General features: G+C 46.5%; 2 protein-coding genes across 2 annotated transcripts in view; one reads left to right on the plus strand and one right to left on the minus strand.

Moving 5' to 3' along the window:
• Positions 1-23,756, plus strand: part of HEATR4 (HEAT repeat containing 4) — a 43,087-nt gene that overhangs the window by 15,812 nt on the left and 3,519 nt on the right. The window contains exons 9-15 of the mRNA XM_065404282.1: positions 6,181-6,299; positions 7,393-7,573; positions 8,839-8,908; positions 11,779-11,968; positions 13,502-13,580; positions 17,298-17,469; positions 20,322-20,380. Coding sequence (XP_065260354.1) covers positions 6,181-6,299; positions 7,393-7,573; positions 8,839-8,908; positions 11,779-11,968; positions 13,502-13,580; positions 17,298-17,469; positions 20,322-20,380 — 870 coding nt within the window. The remainder of the gene's footprint in view (positions 1-6,180; positions 6,300-7,392; positions 7,574-8,838; positions 8,909-11,778; positions 11,969-13,501; positions 13,581-17,297; positions 17,470-20,321; positions 20,381-23,756) is intronic.
• Positions 20,447-22,258, minus strand: RIOX1 (ribosomal oxygenase 1). The gene has a single exon (XM_065404345.1). It carries the CDS (start codon positions 22,256-22,258, stop codon positions 20,447-20,449), a length of 1,812 nt encoding a protein of 603 aa, XP_065260417.1.

The following is a 23,756-nucleotide window of genomic DNA, read 5'->3' on the forward strand; positions in this document are numbered from 1 at the left end:
TGGCTTACAGGGAAGTAGAGTCAACCAAGGGGGTGGGTTTTCATCAAGGAGAAACAAAGAGAACTGTCACACCGTAGCCTGGCCAGTCATGAAACTGGTTTTCAAAGCTTCTCTGATGCGCAGCGTGCCCAGCTGTGCTCTTCTAATCGCCCTGGTGTCTGGCTGCGCGTAATCGGCCGCCAGACGGTTTGCCTCAACCTCCCACCCCACCATAAATGTCTCCCCCCTTGCTCTCACAGATATTGTGGAGCACACAGCAAGCAGTAATAACGATGGGAATATTGGTTTCGCTAAGGACTAACCGAGTCAGTAAACTGCGCCAGCGAGCTTTTAAACGTCCAAATGCACATTCTACCACCATTCTGCACTTGCTCAGCCTATAGTTGAACTGCTCCTTACTACTGTCCAGGGTGCCTGTGTATGGCTTCATGAGCCATGGCATTAAGGGGTAGGCTGGGTCCCCAAGGATAACTATAGGCATTTCAACATCCCCAGTGGTAATTTTCTGGTCTGGGAAGTAAGTTCCTTCCTGCAGCTGTTCAAACAGACCAGAGTTCCTGAAGATGCGAGCATCATGCACCTTTCCTGGCCATCCCACGTTGATGTTAGTGAAAAGTCCCTTGTGATCCACCAGTGCTTGCAGCACCATTGAAAAGTACCCCTTGCGGTTTACGTACTGGCTGCCAAGGTGATCCGGTGCCAAGATAGGGATATGCGTTCCGTCTATCGCCCCACCAGAGTTAGGGAACCCCATTGTAGCAAAGCCATCCACTATGACCTGCACATTTCCCAGAGTCACTACCCTTGATAGCAGCAGCTCAGTGATTGCGTTGGCTACTTGGATCACAGCAGCCTCCACAGTAGATTTACCCACTCCAAATTGATTCCCGACTGACCGGTAGCTGTCTGGCGTTGCAAGCTTCCAGAGGGCTATCGCCACTCGTTTCTCAACTGTGAGGGCTGCTCTCATCTTGGTATTCTTGCTCTTCAGGGCAGGGGAAAGCAAGTCACAAAGTTCCATGAAAGTGCCCTTACGCTTGCGAAAGTTTTGCAGCCACTGGGAATCATCCCAGACCTGTCTCACCAGTCTGTGCTTGTCTCACCAGTCTGTGCTTGTTTCCCAGGCCCAGAATCAGCGTTCCACGGCATGAACCTGCCCCATTATCACCATAATGTCCAAATTGCCAGGGCCCATGCTTTGAGAGAAGTCTGTGTCCATGTCCTCATCACTATTGTGATCGTGCTGTCGTTGCCTCCTCGCCTGCTTTTGCAGGTTCTGCACATACTGCAGGATAATGCGCGAGGTGTTTACAATGCTCACAGCAGCAGCGGTGAGCTGAGTGGGCTCCATGCTTGCCATGGTATGGCGTCTGCAGGAGAGCAGAGTTTCAGCGGAAGCGGTGGAGGACGACGGTTAGCACTGTGCACATTTCCCAAGGAAGAACACACGTACCCGGGAGCCCATAACAGACAACATGGAGAAATTTGCTATCGAGGCAAGAGCAGGAGAGCAGAGTTGCAGCGGAAGCGGTGGAGGACGACGGTTAGCATGGCGCACATTTCCCAAGGAAGAACACACATACCCAGTGGCGTAGCCAGCGTCTAAGAGGAGGGGGAGCAAACATAAAAAAGGCGCCCCCCCTTGGCTCCTCCTCTGGCCACGCCCCCCTTGGCTCCTCCTCCGGCTGCACCGCTCCTCCCTCCCCCATGGCTCCTCCGGCCCTGCCGTGCCACCCCCGTGGCCTCCCCCCTCGCTCCTCCGGCCGCGGCTGCCGGCCGCCATGCTGCGCCCCCCCCCCCCACTCCTCCGGCCGCGCCCGCCGCCCCCCCATGGCTGCCGGCCGCGCTGCGGGCCCCCAGTCTGCGCCCCCCCTCGCTCCTCCGGCCGCGGCTGCCGGCCATGCTGCGGGCCGCATGCTGCGCCCCCCCGCTCCTCCGGCCGTGCCCGCTGCCCCCCCATGGCTGCCAGCCGCGCTGCTGGCCGCCAGCCTGCGCCCCCCCCCCTCGCTCCTCCAGCCGCTTTTGGAAAGGCGCCGCTTATGGAACATGTGCTGAGGGGAAGCAGCTGCTTCCCCTGCACCCCGCTAGCTACGCTACTGCACGTACCTGGGAGCACATGACAGACAACATGGAGAAATTTGCTATTGAGACAATAGCAGCAGAGCAGAGTTGCAGCAGAAGCGGTTTATGACGACGGTTAGCAGTCCTACTGCACCGTCTGCTGCCAGCAGCACCCAGGACATAACAGCGGCGGTGTCGGTGAACTGAGCTGAGCTGAGCGGGCTGCACGCTTGCCGTGGTATGGTGTCTACACAGAAAAAAGGTGCGAAACGATTGTCTGCCATTGCTTTCACAGAGGGAGGGGCAACTGACGACATATACCCAAAACCACCCGCAACAATGTTTTTGCCCCATCAGGCATTGGGAGCTTAACCCAGAATTCCAATGGGCAGCGGAGACTGTGGAAACTATGGGATAGCTACCCACAGTGCACCGCTCCGTAAGTCGATGCTAGCCACAGTAGTGAGGATGCACTCCGTCGACTTAATGCGCTTAGTGTGGACATATGCAATCGACTATATAAAATCAATTTCTAAAAATCAACTTCTATAATAGCGACTTAATTTCATAGTGTAGACATACCCTCAGAGCAGCAAGGTAAGGGCTCAGCTCTGCCTTTAGAACTAAGCCTAGAGAACTAACTTGTTATGTATTTCAACCAATCAGATCAGCTTCTGTCTCTGAGGATCTATATCTTAAATAATATGCAAAAACTAGTATTAGGGTCAAGAAATCAAGGACTTGCAAGACAAAAAATTCCAAACTCTAAGAGTTAACATTAGTGCTTAAATCTGCCTCCTCGTGCACGTGGACTATCTCCAGATTTGGGCCATTCCTGTTTCTGGGGCTTCTCACACACAGGTGGCTGCTGTGAGATGTGGGGTTGGGGAGAGGGATCCCCTTCCCCAGTCTGCAGAATAACTCTACAGACATTCTGTGCAGTAGATTCTGACCCTCTCATGCAGCCTGGGAGCCCTCCACACTCATGGAGGAAGGGCTGGATTTGCCTCTAATCAGGAGGGTCCAGTGGATGACCTATCCTGATTAAGCCCCTTCCTGATTATCCAAATACGCATTGATACCTTTCTTTTGCAACTCCTGCCAACACCACACACACAAAGGACAGTGTCTATGAAGCTCCAGTTAGTCCTCACTAACCTGGAAGAGGGGAGCTCCATATTGTCCTAGAAAGCCCGAGAAAGGCATGTTAATGGAAATAGCTGAACCCAACCAACTTAATATTTTTTCCTTATCAATATTTTCCCCGGGCCCATCTTCCTCATTGTGTTTCACTAAAAACACATCATTGTTGGGTACAGTTGATTCCATAGACGATTTAGAACGGGTGATATACAAATATGAACATCAAATAAAATTAGATTAAAATAATTCCTTTGTCCAAAGATATTTGGAAGAAAAAGGAAAGTTTAATTCTTCCTGGTGGTTTGAAGGGGCTGATTCTGGAAGGGGCTGAGCACCCTCCACTCCTACTGAAGTCAATCAAGTGGAGGGTGCTCAGCTGCTCTCAAGAGGTGCACAATATCTTGCATGATTGGGTCCTAATGGAACTGGCTTGCTGTGACCAGAGTGTATTTTAGATATAGAAGAAATTGATCCTTTTTTTGACCTTCCACAAACGAGGAGTTGTCCTGTAGTGACACCTTCTGGGCAAGTTAAAGATACACATTTGTGACTCTTCTGTACTGACTACTCACAGATTTGTATGGCCTTGATCCTGCTCCCTTTTAAAGTCAGTGGCAAGACTCTCACTGACTTCAGTAGGAGCAGGACTGGGCCTTCTTACTGCCCATGCTTCTAGTACTTTCTTCTCAGCTGCAGGTTACACAGTTCAGTCAGGACACTGCTCTTCGTGACAGCTGCTGCTAAAGGAAGCAGCTCTCTATTTATGTTCCTCTAAAAGGAAGGTTTTACATAGCAGAGTAGAAAATATCAACTAATTGTGTTTTAATCTAAGCAAAATGGTGGTGATGTGATCTCTTGTTAAAGGATCACCTCGCTAGTGTATTCAGGCAACAAGCCAGCATGTCTGATGCCAAACCAACAATACCCAATATGCTACTGTTATCAAATATGGAGGGAAAACACCTACTTTGGTGCCAAGATATGGATGCTGTTTTCCACTCAGAAACTGTTGTTGGCATTTTAAAACAAAAACAAAAAAAAACTTCAACAGAAGCACTGAAGTAAAAAAAACAACAACCCAGCAATTGTTTTCCTTGTTTGTTATGAAATAGGCATCATTTCTTGTTATGACTTTCCTCAACACAACTTCACAACAAATATTGATGTTTTTTCCTCCAGCTTGGGGACTAATAGCATAAGAAAGGCTTTGGAGTTCTGCACTGAATGATTGCATTAGCACGAAGGAATAGAGATCTGTGTCTGTACAGCACCTAGCACAATGGGGTCCTAGTCCATGACTAAGGCTCCTAGGCACTAGGGTAATACAAATAAATAATTATTCCATTCTGAGCCGGTACAGCTATGTGTACATCTAACCCTTTTTATTTTATATGCAATCCATTGACTAGAAGAACTCAGATTTAACTTTATAAAAGCATGTTCATTTTAACAAGAATGGTGATTAATTCTTCAGTGTTTGGTACACAGTGACTTGTGTTGCTAAAGAAAGTTATAATGGCTTTTTCAATAATAGTCTATTTACTTATAGATTTAAACAATGTTCTGCTGGAAAATTTCTGACCAGCTATAGCGAATGTTAAAGGTGTGCACAGTCTATTTTCAGGAGCTTAGTTAACATGCTATTATGTCTTTTACTCAATGCCTAGGGACTTATGTGATAGGCACAGGTTTCAAAATTGGTAAACAAATAAAATGTGGCCACAGCCCCATTCTGCCTGTATAACTGAGAACAAGGCAATCAACTGCAGAGGGTTGTTTGGGTTTTTTTGAGGGGCGGGGTGGTGGAACTTAACCAGAAGTTTCTAGTCATCAGTCAAGTGCTAGCAAATATACGAATGGCCATACTGCATCAGAACAATGGTCCATGTAGCTCAGTATCCTGTCTTCCGACAGTGGCCAATGCCAGGTGATTCAGAGGGGATGAATAGAACAGATAATTATCAAGTAATCCATCCCCTGTCACCCTTCCCAGCTTCTGGAAAACAGAGGCTAGGGACTCTTCAGAGCATGGTTTTGTATCCCTGTCCATCCTGGCTAATTGCCATTGATGGACTGTATCCTCCATAAACTTATCTTATTCTTTTTTGAACCCTGTTAGTCTTGGCCTTCACAACATCCTCTGGCAAAGAGTTCCACAGGTTGACTGTGCATTGTGTAAAGAAATATTTCCTTTGTGTTTGTTTTAAACCTGCTGCCTATTCATTTCATTTGGTGACCCCCTAGTTCTTGTGTTATGAGGAGTAAATAACACTTCCTTATTTACTTTCTCCACACCAGTCATGGTTTTATAGACCTCAATCATATCCCTCCTTAGTCGTCTCTTTACCAAGCTGAAAAGTCTCAGTCTTATTAATCTCTTCTCATATGGAAGCTGTGCCATACCCCTAATCATTTTTGTTGCCCTTTTCCAATTCCAATATCTTTTTTGAGATGGGGCGACCAGATCTGCACACAGTATTCAAGATGTGGGTGTACCGTGGATTTATATAAAGGCAATATGATATTTTCTATCTTATTATCTATTACTTTCCTAATGTTTCCCAACATATTGGGGTTTTATTTTTGATACAATCATTTTAATGCAAACTTGAGACCTGATCCTGCAAGGTGATGAGTGCCCACTGATGTCAGTAGGAACTGGACATTCACCACCCTGCAAGACTGAGTTCCAAGTGTGGCCCTTGGGTTCTTGGCTAGAGTGAGCCTGGATGGACTCAGACTTCACCACATACTGTTGGAAGGCAGTGCATTAAGGGTGGGATTTGTAAAGCACTCAGTGTTGGCCTAATTTTGCCCAATATGAGTTCCGCCATTCACTTCAATGGCAGCAGAATTAGGTCTGTGCCAAGCCCTTTTGAAAATCCCATTCTAAAGTAGTGTCTTTGGAATCAAAGCCAATGGTTGATTAATGCTGAAGTGAGTCAACCTCAGCCCTTGTGATGATCTTATGTATAGGACCTGAAGAACAAGCTTGCACAGCTGATGTGGAACGACTGGAACTTGGAGGTGCGCCAGGCAGCTGCCCTGGCACTGGGGCAGATGAAGCTTGGGAAAGAAGTCCACGACCAGCTCAGGTGAGAGTTAACCATCTTGGCAGATTTGCTATGGGGAAGTGGAGATCTGAACTATTATCACCCAAATTTCTTGGTCACTTTTTCCATCAGTGTAGCACTACCTAGCAACAATTGCACTAGTATTTCCTTTGCTAAATGGTGGAACCTAGTTAGACACTAGATTGTCAATGGACTACCCACAGGGCTGCTACAGTACTATATAATTTGGAATTATGGTATATTCTGTAATCGTAATCTATGACTGTAACCAGGCTTTCAAATACATACTGTATTTAGGGGCTTCTTTATTTACAATTACAGCCATAATAATTGCAAGCGCATCCCTTTGCATGTGTACGTCTGTTCTTGACTTGACCTAGAAACTCTCATGGGAAAGCAGTTACTGTATATATTTGTGCATAAGATATTTACATTAAAATTTCAGCCCACTAACATGGGCTCAGCCTATAATAGGGCCCAGTACTGTAGATCAATTATATTGATCCATTTACCACCCCAATCGGTAAGCATGAGAGAGCGAGGTGATGGCAGAATTAGGGAATAAAACTGTGGGACCCAAGGCAACATTGAAAGCCAGACAAGTCATGGGTCAGCAGCTGAAAAGAGAGAGGAGTTTGGGGCAAGTTTTGTGGAGCCCACTTACATGAATCACTCACTTTTGTTAGATTCTGTCTTACAAAATGATGGGCTCTGTCCAGTTTATATGTGGGTTAGCTTATATGTGAATATATTGGTAAGTATTCACAGGCAGCCCTTCTATACTCAGAGGAGACGCTTGCCAGCAGTAAGGAGTCTCTGAATGTTCACATTGGGCATAACCAGTGCTATAACAGGCCTGATCCTATGTGACGTGTTAAATATAGGTCTGTTACACGGAGTGACCCCTGGAGTGCTGGGACTCATTACAGTGGGACTAAAGGGCTGAGTCTTTTTTTTTTTAAAATGGGCGGTGAACAGGAGAGGAACCTTCTAATAGGGATGTAATGAATAATAATGCCCAGTCAGGATAATCCTCCCATTTTTGTGTGCATCTGTCTGGACCATGCAGACCAGGCCCAGCAGTTGTTTATTCAAAATTCCTTTGTGCTCTCAGGGTGAAGCTGAACAGAGGTGATTGCCGGATGAAGGTGGAAGCTCTCTCGTTGATTGGCTGGCTACGGCTTATGACAGCGAAGTTGCTCCCGGGCTTCCTTCAGTGCTTCTCCAATGACTTTGTTGCAGTCCGAAGAGAAGCTTGCCTTACAGCTGGCGCACTCAGGATCAAAGATGAAATGGTAAGTAGTAATTAAAAAATAAATAAATAATAAAAGCCCGATAAAGATCCTGAACACAAAGGAAAAACAAGATTTTTCCCCCTTTATTAATGCTCATTCTAATTTTTGTGTCCCTTGTTCAAGATGGAATGTGCTTATGTGCATCACTCACTTTTGATAGTTTCTATCTTACAAAATGACAGGGACTGATGGCACTAAAGAGTTAAATTATTGTGGGTTGTGAGTATTTCTTCCCATATACAATAAGAAAACCATGTATCTCTAAAATGTTGGGCAGAAACATGCATGCTGGGAATCTGCCCACAGGTACATAAAATGGATCTAGTGGACAATAAACCCAGGGCCGGCTCCAGGCACCAGCTTGCCAAACAGGTGCTTGGGGCGGCCACTCCGGAGAGGGGCGGCACATCCAGCTATTCGGCGGCAATTCGGCGGACGGTCCCTCATTCCCGCTCAGAGCAAAGGACCTCCCGCCGAATTGCCGCCGCAGATCGCGATCACGGCTGCTTTTTTTTTTTTTTTTTTTTTTGCGCCGCTTGGGGCGGCAAAATCCCTGGAGCCAGCCCTGAATAACCTCTTTGTGCCAAAAAGAACTGCCTCCTCTCACCCCACTTACACAAACCTTCACCCAGAACGCTAATCAAACGGGAACTTCTATAAGGCTTGGAAAAGTTTGATTAACTTTTAGAATCATAATTTTTTCAGGTTTGCATTCAATTCTGCAGTCCCTGGTTAGAACCCAGAGCAGAACCCTGGAAGTGAGGCTCTTGGTACAGTATGTGTGTGTCCCACTGTAAAATCAAATGCAGGTGGTGGCCTTCAGTTGCAAATTAAAACAGGGAAAAGAAACCAGACTGGTAATTCTAGCACTATCCAGGCAGGTACTGGATTCTGCAGGAAACAGTGCCCTATCTGGAGGGCCATGGGGGCTTTTGCTAGAATAAGTGACTTCCTCTAGAAATTAACACTCATGAGGCCACACTGCTCATGAACACAAACCTGGTATGCCCCTGCAATAAAACCCAGTTGGAGGGGTCTTCTGGCTCTTCTCCCCAAATCACCATCTCTACCCTGTATGACTGTGTGTCTGTTGGGTCTGGTATTGTTTTCACTTGTGCCTTTAGGCTGTTAGCTCTTTAGGACAGTGATTTGTTCATTATCGGGTGTGGGTCACATCCTGTAAAGTATCACACATTTATATGATGCTATATAAATAATAAAGCATGATGATAATATCTACTAACAGCTGTATCCTTCCACCTCAGGTGCTAACGTGCCTCTTTAAGATGATGCAGACTGACCCGCATTGGAAAATCAAGGCTTTTGCCATCAGAGGTATTGTAGTTAGTTGCTGAAGACCTATTGCTTTAATAGGATATTTTTTGTTTATTGTAAAAAGTGACAAAGAGTCCTGTGGCACCTTATAGACTAACAGACGTATTGGAGCATAAGCTTTCGTGGGTGAATATGCTCCAATACGTCTGTGAGTCTATAAGGTGCCACAGGACTCTCTGTTGCTTTTTACAGATCCAGACTAACACAGCTACCCCTCTGATACTTTGTTTATTGTGAGGATTTTAATATTTTAGTTTTTTAAATTATATTTAAGATTTCAAAATCTGCAAGTTTAATGTCAGACATGGCACATGTGAACAGACAACAATTCTAATGGTAATAGAAATACTAAAGCAGCATCTTTGAAATAGAATACTAGTCTAACAAAGTACACAAATTCTGAACCTCTGCTACGTGACCAGCAAATAGTAGCTTTTAACATTTTAAATGTAACTACTTCCATGGATCCCATACCAGGAGAAAAAGCTCCTTCACTGGTGGATTTGCAAATGGGGCACCGTGGTAACCCCAAACTTCTCAATCCACTAAGAGAACCAATCCTTCCAATTCTCCAAATTCCTTAATAACCAATATTTAAGTATTAGGGTCCAGTGCAGTAAATGAACTCAATCTGCTTTGCATCCTCCCTCTCTCCCTTCTGCAAAAGTTTTTAAGTGGTTTAGAACATCACGAGAAGACTTGGATAGATTTATTTTGGTTTTTAAAAATACATTGACTCGCAACAATATTATTGCTGACTGAGAATTCTAAACTGTGCATGTGCCAGGGCCATAAAGCATTAGTCTAAAAAAATCATATGAATGATAATATCCTTCATAATTCTACCTCAGCTTTCCTCTGAGGAGTTTTGGCCCAGATCCTCAAAGGTATTTAGGCTCCTAACTTCCATCAAAGTCAATGGAAGTTAGGAAGTTAAATACCTTTAAGGCCCAAATCCTTAATGTACACAACAAACATTCATTAAGTCTTGCAACCCTACGGCAAGTACTAGCTCCATATTGTAGATGGGGAAACAGACAAAGAGAACTTATGTGGCTTCCCTTTGTTCCAGACACCTCCCAGAAAATGGTGATGGGTGATTGGGCCTCCACTTCTAGAATGCTCACCTATTGGGTTCCTCAAAGTTCTATTCCCCACTGCTCTCTTTTTTCATCATTTCATGAAGCCAAGAGGGGAAGCCTGAGGATCTATGTCTCAGGTCTCAAATGCCAACAATCCAAAGAAAGAACCTTGCTCTACATCTCCTTCACCTGGATGCAAATAAGACCATATTCCAACTATCCCAGTGCCTGGCTAAAAGGCAGCTGGCTGAAGCTGAATGCAGGCAAGATGGAGGTGATATTGCATGGAAGAAGGAAACATTTTGAAGAGTTAGTATCCCATCCCCCTCTATTGAGGCTGTCTGCCTCCAGATTGTCAAATCAGTTTGAAGCCTCGGGCTCCTTATTAATACCGGAGGCTCAAAGAGCTACAGCTGCAAAAAATGCATTCTTCTACCTCAGGCTAGTTAGAAGATTGCACCCAATCCTTTGGCCATGATGATCCATACATTTGTGTGTTGTACAGTGCAGGTTGGATTTACTGCAGGTCACTAAAGTTAGATACAAGATGAGCCCACAAACTTTTTTTTTTTTTTTTTTTTAAAAGCTTCAATGCAGCAGATTATCTAACTCCAGCCATCAAAAGCACATCACCCTGGGGCAATGACAGCTGACAGGGAGCCAGAAGAGCAGCAGCAGTCCCTGTAGGCAAACTCCTATTTTCACACTGAAGCAGGGTCCCTTCCTTATGTGGCCCCCATAGATCCATAGAGTTGCGAGGGAACAAAAATGTACAGTCCTTCAAACCCGAGAAGACAATTCCAAGATAACTTTGGGTTTTTCCATGGTCTGGCAGTGATTTGGGGCGCATACATCTATCTCTCCTAAGTAGTGATCCCCCATTACCATAGTGTCTGAGTGCCTCACAATCTTGAATGTATTTATCCTCACAACACAGACATAGAGAGGCTAAGTGACTTGCCCAAAGTTAGATACAAAGTATGTGGCAGAGCAAGCAATTGAACCCAGATCTCCTGAATCCCAGCTAGTGGCCTAACCACTGGAAAATCCTTCCTCTCTGGGGAATACATAACACAGTTATGATGTTATGGTTGGAATAGATGCAATTTTTAGACATGGAGGATGCTGAGCCTTTTGACTACTATTCTCAATGTCAAAATAGTGTATTTACATATCCCCGAACACCTCCTTTTTCTGTATCTCGGCAGCCTATTATTTACATCCTGTATTACTTTCTTAGAGCTTCCTTCCCAATACGCTGTCACTCAGTGAAATTAGAAAGCAATACATTTAGAACAAATGTTTTTAAATGTTACTTTCAGCACCCTAGAGTCTTGTAGATTTTGATGCCATAGAATGTGCACAAATCAAACTGTGACTGGATTTCTAAAAAGAATGGGATAACATTATGATGGTGATATTTGTAGATGGGTGTAAAGCTAAAATAGGTGTAATCAAATTCCATGCTTCAGGATATAAGCTGATTGCTACAGAGGTAAGCAAAGAATCCCCACCTCTTCCCGTTTCCCAAGCAACACTGCACAATTGACAAAGCACATTGGGGTTTTTTGTTTGTTTGTTTTTTAAACCTTTGTCTGTAGCATGACATATTAGCTACTTGTTGGAGGTTTCTTCTGTCCTGTTTGGCAAATGCTGTGTTCCTAAAATTCCACAAGCAGGAAGCCCTTAGCAAGCCCAATAAATAGAAAGAAGCATATCTGTTAATGCAACCAAACCCCGGCATGAAAAAATTCAAAGAAAAGTGCTTGTTTTCCCCTTTTATGACAGCACTGGGCCAAATAGGCCATGTGACCCCCCAGCTGAAACATCATCTTCTTTGGGCTGTTCATCATGAGGAGGAACCTGGAGTACGAAGAGAGGCCTGTCGTAGCATCATCACCCTCCAGCTGCAGGATGAAAGTGTTCAGGCCATCTTATTGGAGAGGTTGATTCTGGAGCCAAATGAGATGGTCAGAGAGTAAGTAGCTAGGCTCCAAAAGGAAAACATGCTCGGGGCAAAATAAAGCCTCTCTCTCATTATGGTTTTGTCAGTGGATACTCCCCAGGGCTCTGAGCATGTGTAGTGTGCTCTCCTTCCTTCTGAGGGATGCTGCTTTCTTTCCTAATAAACCCTGCATGCTCACAACATATAATTTCCTCCCAGGATGCTCCTTGAGTCAATTGCTAAGGGGTTTCTAAAGACTAATTTGGTCACCCCCCACATTAACCCCTCTCTTACTGTCTCCAAAACCTACCTTTCAAAGTAGCTGATGTTTGCCAGCTGGGGTTGGGGGAAGATGGAAGGAGGCACAAGTGTTCTGTCACACCAGTATTCCAACTCCCTGCACCCACTTCATGAAGCTCTTAGAATCAATATCTGCCAAGACTTCTGGAGATAGTTCCATGGGTGCCATAATTAAACCCCTCCTGTCACTCAGCTTGTCCAGTCCATTCCACACTTGATGTTGGATGTCTTACTAAAGTAGGGAGGATTGGGCAGACTTTTCTATTTGAACATAACTTCTCAAGGGAGACAGAATATAAATACCCCAATTCCATGATTCTTGAACTGTGGTCCATGGACCACTTGCTAGTGGTTTGGGGAGAGTTGGCAAGTCACATGGTGTCAGCTATTGTCTTTGTCCAACATTAAATGAAGCAAAAAAGATTTTCCCAATATTGATTTTTTCCCCGTATAAATGATTGTCACAGTAGTCACTGGTATGTTTTGAGAGCCCAAACAGGAAGGTAAGTATTCTAGGAAAAGCTCTCTATTAAGTTATGCTCTGTGCTATGGAAAACATTTGAGAATTCTTGCCCTAACGGGAATTTGACCATCACATCTCTCTCCTGACGAAAGATGCTATCAGATCATTAAAGACCAGGGTCCTATTCTGTTCTCATTGATGCCAGTTTTACATTAGTGTGACGCTATTGGCTTCAATAGTTACACCATAGCTATACCTATGTAACTGAGATCTGGCCACAAGTGGTCAAGATCATCAGTTTTACTTCTCATCTGAAAGTGTGCCCCAGCATCATGTCCCCTAACATGCTACGGCATTGCTTCAGTACCAACACAAAGGGGGGGGATCCTTAAATATGTTTGTTAAATCACATTTTTAAATACCAATGTATTGAGTTACTAACACTGCTTCCAGCAGTACTTAACAAATCATTAAAGCTGGTTATCTTGCCTCCTTGCTCCCTTCTCTCATCTGCTACCTCTGCAATTCTGTTCTCACTCCCCTGCCAGTCCTCTGAAGCCCAGACCAACTGGTGGGCCATGCCAATGTGGAAACACTATCCCTTCCTTCAGCAGCTCATAGTGATAGCTGCTGCTTGCGCTGCTTCACATGTGTATGTGAGGTAAATGAGAGAAGGCAGCACGGATTGGAGGACTTGGCTGGTTCCCAGGTAGCACATTAACTTCATTGCTCTTTGTAGCTCTTGCTTTTCCTTCAAGCTTCTGCTATGCATGAGTAACAAGTCCTCTATCACTTCTGTTTAGGGAAATGAATAAAGCTGTGAAGGTTCTAAATTTTCAACATACAGAGGAACAGGAAATGATTCAGAAGATCAAGAATGAGGTGAAGAGACACTGAGAGTCCAGCTCATAGAGGAAATGTGGTCAGGGCTTTTGGTTGGAAGATAGGGGAATACAACTTCATATTTGGAGGTGGTTAGAAGGCAACTGATCTCTCTCCCCCGCACACAGAGCTAATAAATTTGAGGGGAAGGAGATGTCACCATCTCAGCTAGAGGATGGATGTTCCATTAGAGCAGGGGTGGCCAACCTGTGGCTCCAGAGCCACATGCGGCTCTTCAGAAGTTAATATGTGGCTCCTTGTATAGGCACCGACTCTGGGGCTGGAGCTACAGGCACCAACTTTCCAATGTGTCGGGGGATGCTCACTGCTCAACCCCTGGCTCTGCCACAGGCCCTGCCTGCACTCCACCCCTTCCCGCCCCCTCCCCTGAGCCTGCTGTGCCCTCACTCCTCCCCCTTTCCCCCAGAGCCTCCTGCATGCCACAAGACAATTGATCGGGAGGTGTAGGGAGGGAGGGGGAGGTGCTGATCAGTGGGGCTGCCGGTGGGTGGGAGGTGCTGGGAGCGGGGTGGAGGAGCTGATGGGGGGCTGCTGATGTATTACTGTGGCTCTTTAGCAATGTACATTGGTAAATTCTGGCTCCTTCTCAGGCTCAGGTTGGCCACCCCTGCATTAGAGCTTGGTCAAGAGATAGTAAATGACATCACTTAGATGGGGGAATAAGATCCAATGTGGATAAAGTCTCACTGTGACATAATGCCCCTGCATCTGTAGCTCAAAACTGCACTGGCCTTTTTTGTTATCATATCACACTGCAGCCTTGGATTAATTTACTGACAGCTTCTCAGAACTGGAATATTAAATATTGCTTCAGGGAGAAGTCAGCACAGAGAGGAATTTCAAGTCTCTGTCCCAGGTGCATGTGATCACTCATATTATGTGCACTATACAGCATTTTATCTAATGGTAGGCACAACCACATTCAGAAAGAACTGAATATAAAATATTTCTCATTTTCCTCTTTAAAAATAGGGATTTTTTAAAAAATTGTCAAATAATGCTTTCTCCTAGATATATGTAGTTCAGCATATATTCAGGGCCCTGTGTAATATGTGGCTGTACTGCCTCATTCCATCTTTTCCCCCTGCATTCCAGGGGCACAGCCATGGGTGGGCTGTGGCCCACCCACTCAGCATCCAGGCCCACTCAAATCTGAGTAGGGGTGTAGTGCTGCCACAGCGGCCTGGAGTGTCACTCGGGCACCTGAAATCCAGGACAGAGCTATGCACCCGCCCTTTAGAAAGCTACGCTCCGGCAGCTCTGCCTTGCCGTTTTCTGAGCCGCCCCATGCGCATGCCCAGCTCAGCAGGTGAAGCCCTGTGTCTGGGGGCACCACAGCTACGAAGAAGGCGTGGCGTCGGGGGAGAAGCTGAGCTAGCACAGTCTGTCATTGCCTATCCACACAAAAGTTGGAGCCCACCCAAATTTCCACTGCTAGCTATACCGCTGCTGTATTCTGCAGATGTGTTCCAGAATCAGAACTTGCAATGAAAATCTTTCAAACATCTACTGAAAGTACCCAATGCAGTGTTGTCTTCCTGAGTCTGTAGCCAGCCTGCACAAATAGCTCTAAGAAAAGTCTGAGCTGCCCCATTCATCTCATTAGGGTATTTAAACAACAATTTTGTTGGCTGTTCCACTGCTGAACAGTTTGGGCCAGATTGTCATAAATTTACCCATGCTAAACAGTATTACACTTACAGCATGAGTAAGTCTATAGAAGTCAACAAAACTAAGTGGGGAGTAATGCCCAGATCCACAAAGGGACTTGGCACCTAAACCCCAGGTTTAGGCACCTAAGTCTCAGTTTTTGGTGCTACTGTGATCCACCAAACCCCTGCTCAGCTGCTGCCTAACCCTGTAAGCATCTAAACTCACTGTAAAAGCTCCCCAGCTGCCTTTGGGCACGCACACTGCTACCTCACTATAGGCATCCAGACACCTATCTCCTAGCTAACCAGATAGGAAGAGGAATGCCTATCTCCCCTGGGCTCTGATGCAGTAGGCAGCAATGGTGGTGTCCATCTTATAACTTTCAGCCCAGTACTAGTTAGAACACTCCTCGTGGATGTAGAAGACCCAGGTTCATTTCCCGCCTTGGCCAGAGGAGAGAGGATTTGATCAGGGGTCTGCCACATCTCTCAGGAGGGTGCGCTAGCCACTGAGATGTTCTGTTACGGGGCTTCCCTCATTGTATAAATCATTATAGAATCATAGGAGCAGGGGAACTAGATTCTGAGTCTCCCAAGTGGCTGCCTTGACCACCAGGCTAGTCATATTCTCTCTCTCACTAAGGTTATGTCTACACTGCAGACCTTGCAGCTGCAGCTGTGCCACTGCGCTAGTGTAAAGTCTCCCGTGTAGCCACTCTATGCCAGTGGGAGAGAGCTCTCTCCCCGGCACAATTAAACCACCCCAATGAGTGGCGGTAGCAATGTCAGCAGGAGAGTGTCTCCCGCCGACAGAGCGCTGTCCACACCAGCGCTTTTATTGGTGAAACTTTTGTCGGTCAGGAGTGTTGGTTTTTTTTTCAAACCCCTGACCAACAAAAGTTTTACTGACAAAAGTGCCAGGGTAGACCTAGCCTTAGTGCAGTGGTCCCCAACCTTTTTCATCTGGCGCCACGGAGGACCGTGGCGGCGGACGAGCATCCGCCGAAATGCCGCCGACAAGCGGCAACGTCAATAGGCGTCGCCGCCAAAGAATCGGCGGCATTTCGGCAGCGACGCCTATTGACGTTGCGGCTTGTCGGCGGCATTTCGGCGGATGCTCGTCCACCGGCCAGTACGCGGGCGCACTTAGACGCCCTGGTGGGAGCCATGGTGCCCACAGGCACTGCGTTGGGGACCCCTGCCTTAATGTATCACAGTAACAGGATGTTACTGCAGAAGTGCTAGTGTGCTTATTCCATAATCCCCAACCACCTCCTAAAATATCCTGTGTCAAAGCCCCTAGTTGTCCCCTATGCAGCTCCTCCTGACAACTTCTACAAAGCAGCTGTGCTTTGGCAATACAAACACTTTTTGCATATTGAAAAATTAAGGACCAAGCAAAAAAATGAAATTAGTATCTAAACAATAGAAAGATGACAGCAGTGTGGTTTAGTTTTCATTTTCATATTAAGTTTTAAATGGACATTTTTGTTAATTTAATCTGGAGCTGCTGCAGAAATTCCAGTCTGCTGCCCAGTATGCCACAGAAACCAAGGGCACTGCAGCAAAACTTGCATCTAGTTTCCTGTGCAATATATGAAGCCTTACATATATTAGTTTTTGCTTGTTTGAATGGAAAAGCTATCATTTGTGGATTTTCCATGCAGGCCATGACAATTATAGCAGTCCCCCACCCCATATTTAATACACTTTTATTTTTCTGATTGAGCAACTGAGTCTCTTATGGGCAAGAAAATGTGGCGCTCACACTTTCACAAAAGATACTCATAACTAGAACTATCCACTGTGCTTACTCACAAGTTGCTGGCTCCAGGATTTAATGAAAATAACCTTGTAAGATTTAACAGTCCAGCCAAAAAATTTAACTTGTCCACCCCTTTACCATGATTAATAATGGAAAAAACTAATTGCTATTTGCCTGCCCCCAAAAATTGCACATGCCACTCAAGGCGAATTTTGCAATTACGAATTTGAAGATTTATCATCAGACTAACTGGTCTCCTGTTCCACACTTTTTATCCAGATTTCCAGGCTAAGCCAAAAGGACTTGGTGACACAGAAACTGCTGAAACTCGAAGAGATTATAGGCCATCTGTGGCAGGAAGCCAATCGAATCTATCATGCAAAGGAGCATAGCGCTGCCCACAAGGATATACTGGAGAACCTCATAGCTGTCCTTGGATCCACCTTCTCTGGTAATGTGTGTCATGGATTAGAAGGGATGTGTTACATGGACCACTTCCTTTCGGAAGAGATACCAGTCTTTTGAGTTACTTATTCAGTGGGAGGAGGTTGTATCATTCAATAGCTCTCCCAGCAGATACTGCATATCATTCAAAGGATAGGAGAGTTGTAGATGCAAAGGATATAAAACTTGATTTCAGTCATTAAAAAATTCTCTGGGGTGCTAAGGCTACCTTGCTGGGCTTTAAAATGGCTGGAACTAAATCAGTTGAGAATTCCCCTTGCATAGGGGAAACTCTCATTCATCTCCTAGCTACACGATGCTAGCTGCTCTCCACAATCCTACCCATGCTGTGACAGGGGATGCCAGGGCACGTTCTGGCATGGACAGGGAATGATACTCTACATTGGCATAAAGTCTGTCCTGGGGCTTGTCCCAGTGGTGCAGGTAGGAGTAGGTTGCCTGCTAGTCTAACTTCCTTGTGGCCAAGGATTAAGGATCTGCAACGGCTGTCATTCAGAAGTGGTGTTCAGAGTTTCCATATGGAGACTTGGAGCTACAGACGTGGGCTGGAGATCCACAGCTGTTTCCCTACCCACTGGTGCAAGAATACTGACTTCCTACTACAACTCGCTAGTGCAGTGTTGGGTAGAACACATACAGAAGCACTTCTCAGTCAGGAGAGTAGAGTGTGCTGAGTAAAAAGGTTCTGGTGTCTGGAGGGGAAACTGCCAGTGTCGTTAGGAAGGGAGACAAAGAGCCATCCATATAAATCTCTTCCTCATAGAAAAAAGTTGCTGATAGTGAGGCTTCTTCACTATCCCCCCGCTTTACAGAAGCTGGAAAAGAACCCAGATCTGTCAAGAGTTTCCTCGCTCACATCTGAGTATTGCGGAGTAGGTGGGTTTGAGGACTGGGCCAAGGTTGACAGCGTGGACAGGGAACGGTCAGAGGGATCAGGGCATCTGACAAGACCCAAATGATGTCCTAGAATGAAGGAGACAAACTCAAAGTCCCACAATTTTCATGGTGCTAACAAGGCAATAAAACGTGGATGCCTTTCCCTAACCCGATGACCTTTTTCCCTGCAATGATCGTATTAGGCTTGCCATTAGAGTCCTGACCACAAGATCAACAGAATCCAGAAACTTATCAGTCAGAGAAACCCATCACTCCCAATTTACAACATCTTTATGTGGGCGCTAGAGGGCAAACAAAGATGAGATTTAGGTAAATGGGGGTGTCCCTGTGCTCTGAATTACACTGGTACAAAACCAGCATTACAGTACCTGAGAGAAGAATTTGGCCTGGTCTTTGTCATTTCAGTACTAAAATTATCATAAATCAACAGCATGTTCTAGGTGTTTACATTACTTTAATGCTTATGTTAAGCTGTTTCAATTCTACCTCTTATGTGAAACAGATTTGACTGCACTCACATTTGATAGACCCAAACATTACTTAACCAATTCACCCAACAATAGGAAATTTATAAACTGTGTAGTACTTTGGGCTCCACATTTGAACTAATGAGGAGGTTTATCTGGATTCAAAATGTTTAATCATTTAAAAAAAAAAGGGGGGGGGGGGCACAAAATATTTAATCATCACAAAGAATTAATTTCTGTCATTTCCAAAATCCATCATTCTATTAGCACCAGCAAAAAGTTTGAGCTCCTCCCACTGGTGTTGCAGCAGCTATTGACTATATTATTTCCAGTACTACACAAACATCAGTGATGATGCTACCGTGTGAACAAATTCTCCACTCTTAGCAATGGTGAGGGGAGAAGGGGAGTGTTTCTTTACAAAATAGTAAAAGGAGAGATATCAGGAACAAGGGTGTTACTTTTCAAATTTCTAAGGTTTTACAGATAACGCAGAGTAAGACTAAAACAAAAAGTTGACAGTATCCTCTTACTGGCTAACATCTAAGGTTACAAGCTTGTGCACATTTAGTATAGTCTGCTACACACCATAGGAGAAATTCAGAGGTCCTTTGTAATGTCATAATGAATGCATAAGTCAATCAGTAGATGTAAATGAGACTAAATCAGTGCAATTAAGGTATAAAAATGTGTATATAATCCAATACCCTGACCTTCTTGCAGCTCCAAGAGACCCCACACACACTGGGCAGAAGCTAGAGGCAATGCGTCGGGGGGGAATGTGACCCCAGATTTTTACCAGGGTTTGCTGGACCCCCTCAGTCACATGCTGCTGCCAGACCCCCTCCCTGCATGGCAGCTGTTGGAACTGGCAAGCTAGGATCCTAGGGAGAGGCAGGGGCAAACAGCTGGGAGCTGCAGGGAGAGCTGCTGCTTTTGCCGCAGCTGCCTCTCCCCATGCAGCTTAAGCAGCATCCCCTCCCTGCAGCTCCCAGCTGTTTGCCACTGCTTCTCCATGCGGAGCTAACACCTGGGAGCTGCACCGAGGGGTGTGACTCAAGCTGTTCGGGGGAGCGAACCTTTAAATTATGCCCCCCACTCAGCAAGCACCAGTCGTCTCGGACAGAAGCCCTTAGCCCCACTACAGAAGCCCTGAGCTCTCCTCCATCCCCTCATCCCAGTCTGGTAGGCGGAGAATGGGATGGGGGGCTCCACAAGCGGTACTTTGTGAAAGAGCTGCATGTGGCTCGCAAGCCACGGTTTGGCCATCCCTGCTATAAAGTGCCAGGAATCATAGGCTGCTACATCTTATCACATAAAAGGTAAAGAACATATAAAACTAACATCTAGAGGGTATTGCAGATGCACTAATATGGCTGGGAAAACAAAGTTTAATTCTATGCTATTGTAGACAGGCTATGTACCTACTTCTTGTGTACATATCCTTTAGAAAGCGTTTAATCTGTCTACCCAGGTCAAAGCTGTTCCACCAGGATGGATTCTCAGATCTGGACCCCCGATTCAAATTTACCAGTAAGTGTAAGGTAGCAAACAGAATTTTTCTAATCAATATATTTATTTTGATCATAATTTAACAAATTACATAGGCACCAGAGGTTTCTTGGTAATCAGCAGGCCCTTTTCAAACAAGAAGGTAGCTAAGGAGATCTTATCATCCAAGGTATCACATGGAAGGGTCTCCACACAGACATACTTTGGATATGAAGAAAGCAGAAATTCAATACCATCTGTAAACTCAGGATCTATCTCCAAATACTTGGGCTCCTCCTTGTGGTACACTCTTGAGTTTTCTGTTGTGTAATACAGCAGCACACCATTTCCTTCATTACACAACCTAATGATGCCGTGACGGAGTAGCCGTACCTGAGTCCCTTTGTTTATTGGTATATCAGCATCACGAACATCTCCATCTTCCCACCTGGCTGGAAGACCATGTATACTCAGTGCCCTTTCATGTTCAGTTAGCATGGGAGGGAGGCAGTCGTGAAGAAACAACTTAGCTTTCTGATCCACTGCAGCATCAATTGGTGCATAGTCCACCAGTTTCTTTATCAAATTCTGTACTCTCTCTATAAAGGCACCTCGGCGAGAATCAACCACATCTGAGTTCAGGACCCCCATATATTCTAAGTAATCTATAGGGAGCCCTTGCCTGTACTCCACATCCTCCTCTATGGCCATCTGCAAGGCCGCTGGTAGGAGTTTTTCCAGCAGATCTCCCCAGGAGTTCCTCTGGTATGAAGAAAGAGTTATGTGGAGTGAGTGTGCATCAGGAAGACAGTCCCCCTGATGGATAAATCCACGGGGGAAATAAAGCAGGTCCCCAGCTTCGAGTATTGTCTCCAGAATGGGCTCTCCAATCTCCTCCTGAGCAAAGTTACAGCTCGAGAACTGGGGCAACATCTCTGTATCATCCCTAGGACCATAAACCCGCCAGTGCTTTTTCCCTTCAAGCTGGATCACAAAAGCTTCAATGTCATCGTAGTGTGGAGCAAAGCCCTGTGTGCCCGCGGGTGTCAGATATGTGTTTGCTCCAGCCATGCTCCCAAACTGCTCCTGTAGGATGGAGAGGAAGTGCCAAATGGTGGCAGAGAAGGCCTGCGGGTTCAGCATCCGCAGGGAACAGCCATTCCTGTAGAAATCCCATACGACAGCAGGCAGCGCCCTGCCAACAGGATTGTGGGTTTCCCTCGTCCCATCCACATAGCTTGTTACATCCAAGTTTACCCCAAACTGGACATCATTGTCCCGCAGGATTGCATCGAAGGTGGTCGTGGAGAAGAGTCCCTGGTAGTATGCTGGGTTGTGTCTCCGAATGAGGAGGGGTTTATTTTCCCAGCTCTGCTCAAAGAACTGCTGTGGGGAGATGGGCGCAATCAGCCACTCAAACAGCTTGGCTGCCCGCTGCCTGCTGTGCTGGACCCGACCCAGCTCCTGGAGAAGGCCATGCAGAGAGGGGCCGGTGATGGGCTCCTGGGGCCCCGGGCAGCTGGCCCCCCTTCCTGCTCCCACCGGTGCCACCCCTGCCAGCTGCGGCCTGGGGATTTCCTGCAGCCCCGAAGTTTGGCTTTGCATGGGGTCCAAGTACCCGTCTCTCTGCTTCCCCTTCCGGCTCCTTCCCAGCTTCCCTCCTGCTGCGCCCCGGCCGGGATGGGGGGCTCCGGGCTGCTCCCCTTTCCCGGGCCCTGCTGCTGCGCCCCGGCCGGGGTGGGGGGCTCCGGGCTGCTCCCCTTTCCCGGGCCCCGCTGGAGCGGGACAATCCCCGGACACCCCCCTCTTGCTCTGCTTGGGCCGCTTCTTTATGCGCCTGCTCCGCAGGGAGACCGAGATCCCGGGGCCCGCCGCGGAGCGATAGACCCAGAGCGCGGAGACACGTGCGCCAGACTCCATGCTGCTGCCGCTCCCTTCGCCCTGCGCGCGCGCGCGTGCGTACCAGAAACGTCACCTCCCCCTCCCCAGCCCGCGCCCGGGAGCCAGATCTCTGGCCCCGCCCCCCAGAGACTGGCCCCGCCCCCGGGGGTCCGATTGCCAGGTCCCCTGGACAAGCGGAATCCCGGGGTTTGTTTAAACGCTGCTTCAAATTGCGCGGCGTTGAGGGCTTGTTTTTCGCAGCTCCGCTTTGTGTGGGGCTTTGCCGTTTGTCCCGGCTGGGAGTGAGGCGGGGCTTCCCCCGGAAGTTTTGCTTGTTATGCGCCATGCAGGTTCCGGGGCGGCCGAGGCGTTGGGATGTGTTTACTCAGCTTCATCAGTGATCGCCCCTGGATTGCAGGGGACGTCAGTGCTGCACACCCCGCCTCCTCAGCCGCCCCGGAACCTGCATGGCGCATATGAAAAGCTCCGCAATCTCCGGATGATTCTGTGTGTGTGGTTCTGAAATCTGAAGTTCAAGCAGTTACACAAACAGGTGGTGTGGCTGGTCCTTGGTCAGCCTGTGGCTGTAGGCACTGAGGGGTGCAGTCCCAACCCCTGTAAGGGAGGGGGAGATGGAGGAACCTGGCTGGCACCCAATAGTGTGATGCTGCAGCAGGGAAATAGTGTGCAGAAGTATGCCAATATTATTTTGTGACATTTTGCAATATAATTTGTCATTTTTGCACAACATTACTTGTGAATTGTGAACACTTTGTGAGTCCTTTTGTAATATTCCTGGCTGGAATTATGTCTTTATGCAGAGCCATGGAGTTTAAGGCAAGAAGGGATCACTAGCTCTGTGACGGGTTGGGTCACAGAAACCCCTTTGGGACTGCCAGCTGATGTGCTGGGATTACCTCTGAGCCCATTTTCCCTGCCAGTTTGGAACTTCAGTACCTTGCCTTGTTTGAGCCAGACACGCTTGCCTGCTGCAAACACAGATCCAAGTCTGAATCACGTCCCCCACAAGCTGCAGGCTTAACTGAAAACAGTTTAAGAAATGCTCCCGTCTCCAGCACTCAGATACCCAGTTCCCAATGGGGTCCAAACCCCAAATAAATCCATTTTACCTTGTATAAAGCTTATACAGGGTAAACACATAAATTGTTCACCCTCTATAACACTGATAGAGAGATATGCACAGCTGTCCCCCCCCCCCCCCCCCGTATTAATACTTACTCTGGGTTAATAAGTAAAAAGTGATTTTATTAAATACAAAAAATAGGATTTAAGTGGTTCCAAGTAATAACAGAACAAAGTAAATTACCAAGCAAAATAAAACAAAAACACACAAGTCTAAGCCTAATACAGCAGGAAGCTAAATGCAGGTAAATCTCACCCTCAGAGATGTTCCAATAATTATTGCAAGCTTCTTTGACAGACTAGCCTCCTAGTCTGGGTCCAGCAAACACTCAGACCCCTGTAGTTACTGTCCTTTGTTCCAGTTTCTTTTAGGCATCTGAGGTGGAGAGGCTAT

The sequence above is a fragment of the Emys orbicularis genome, chromosome 4 (genome assembly GCF_028017835.1).
Source record: "Emys orbicularis isolate rEmyOrb1 chromosome 4, rEmyOrb1.hap1, whole genome shotgun sequence".
Taxonomy (NCBI): domain Eukaryota; kingdom Metazoa; phylum Chordata; order Testudines; family Emydidae; genus Emys; species Emys orbicularis.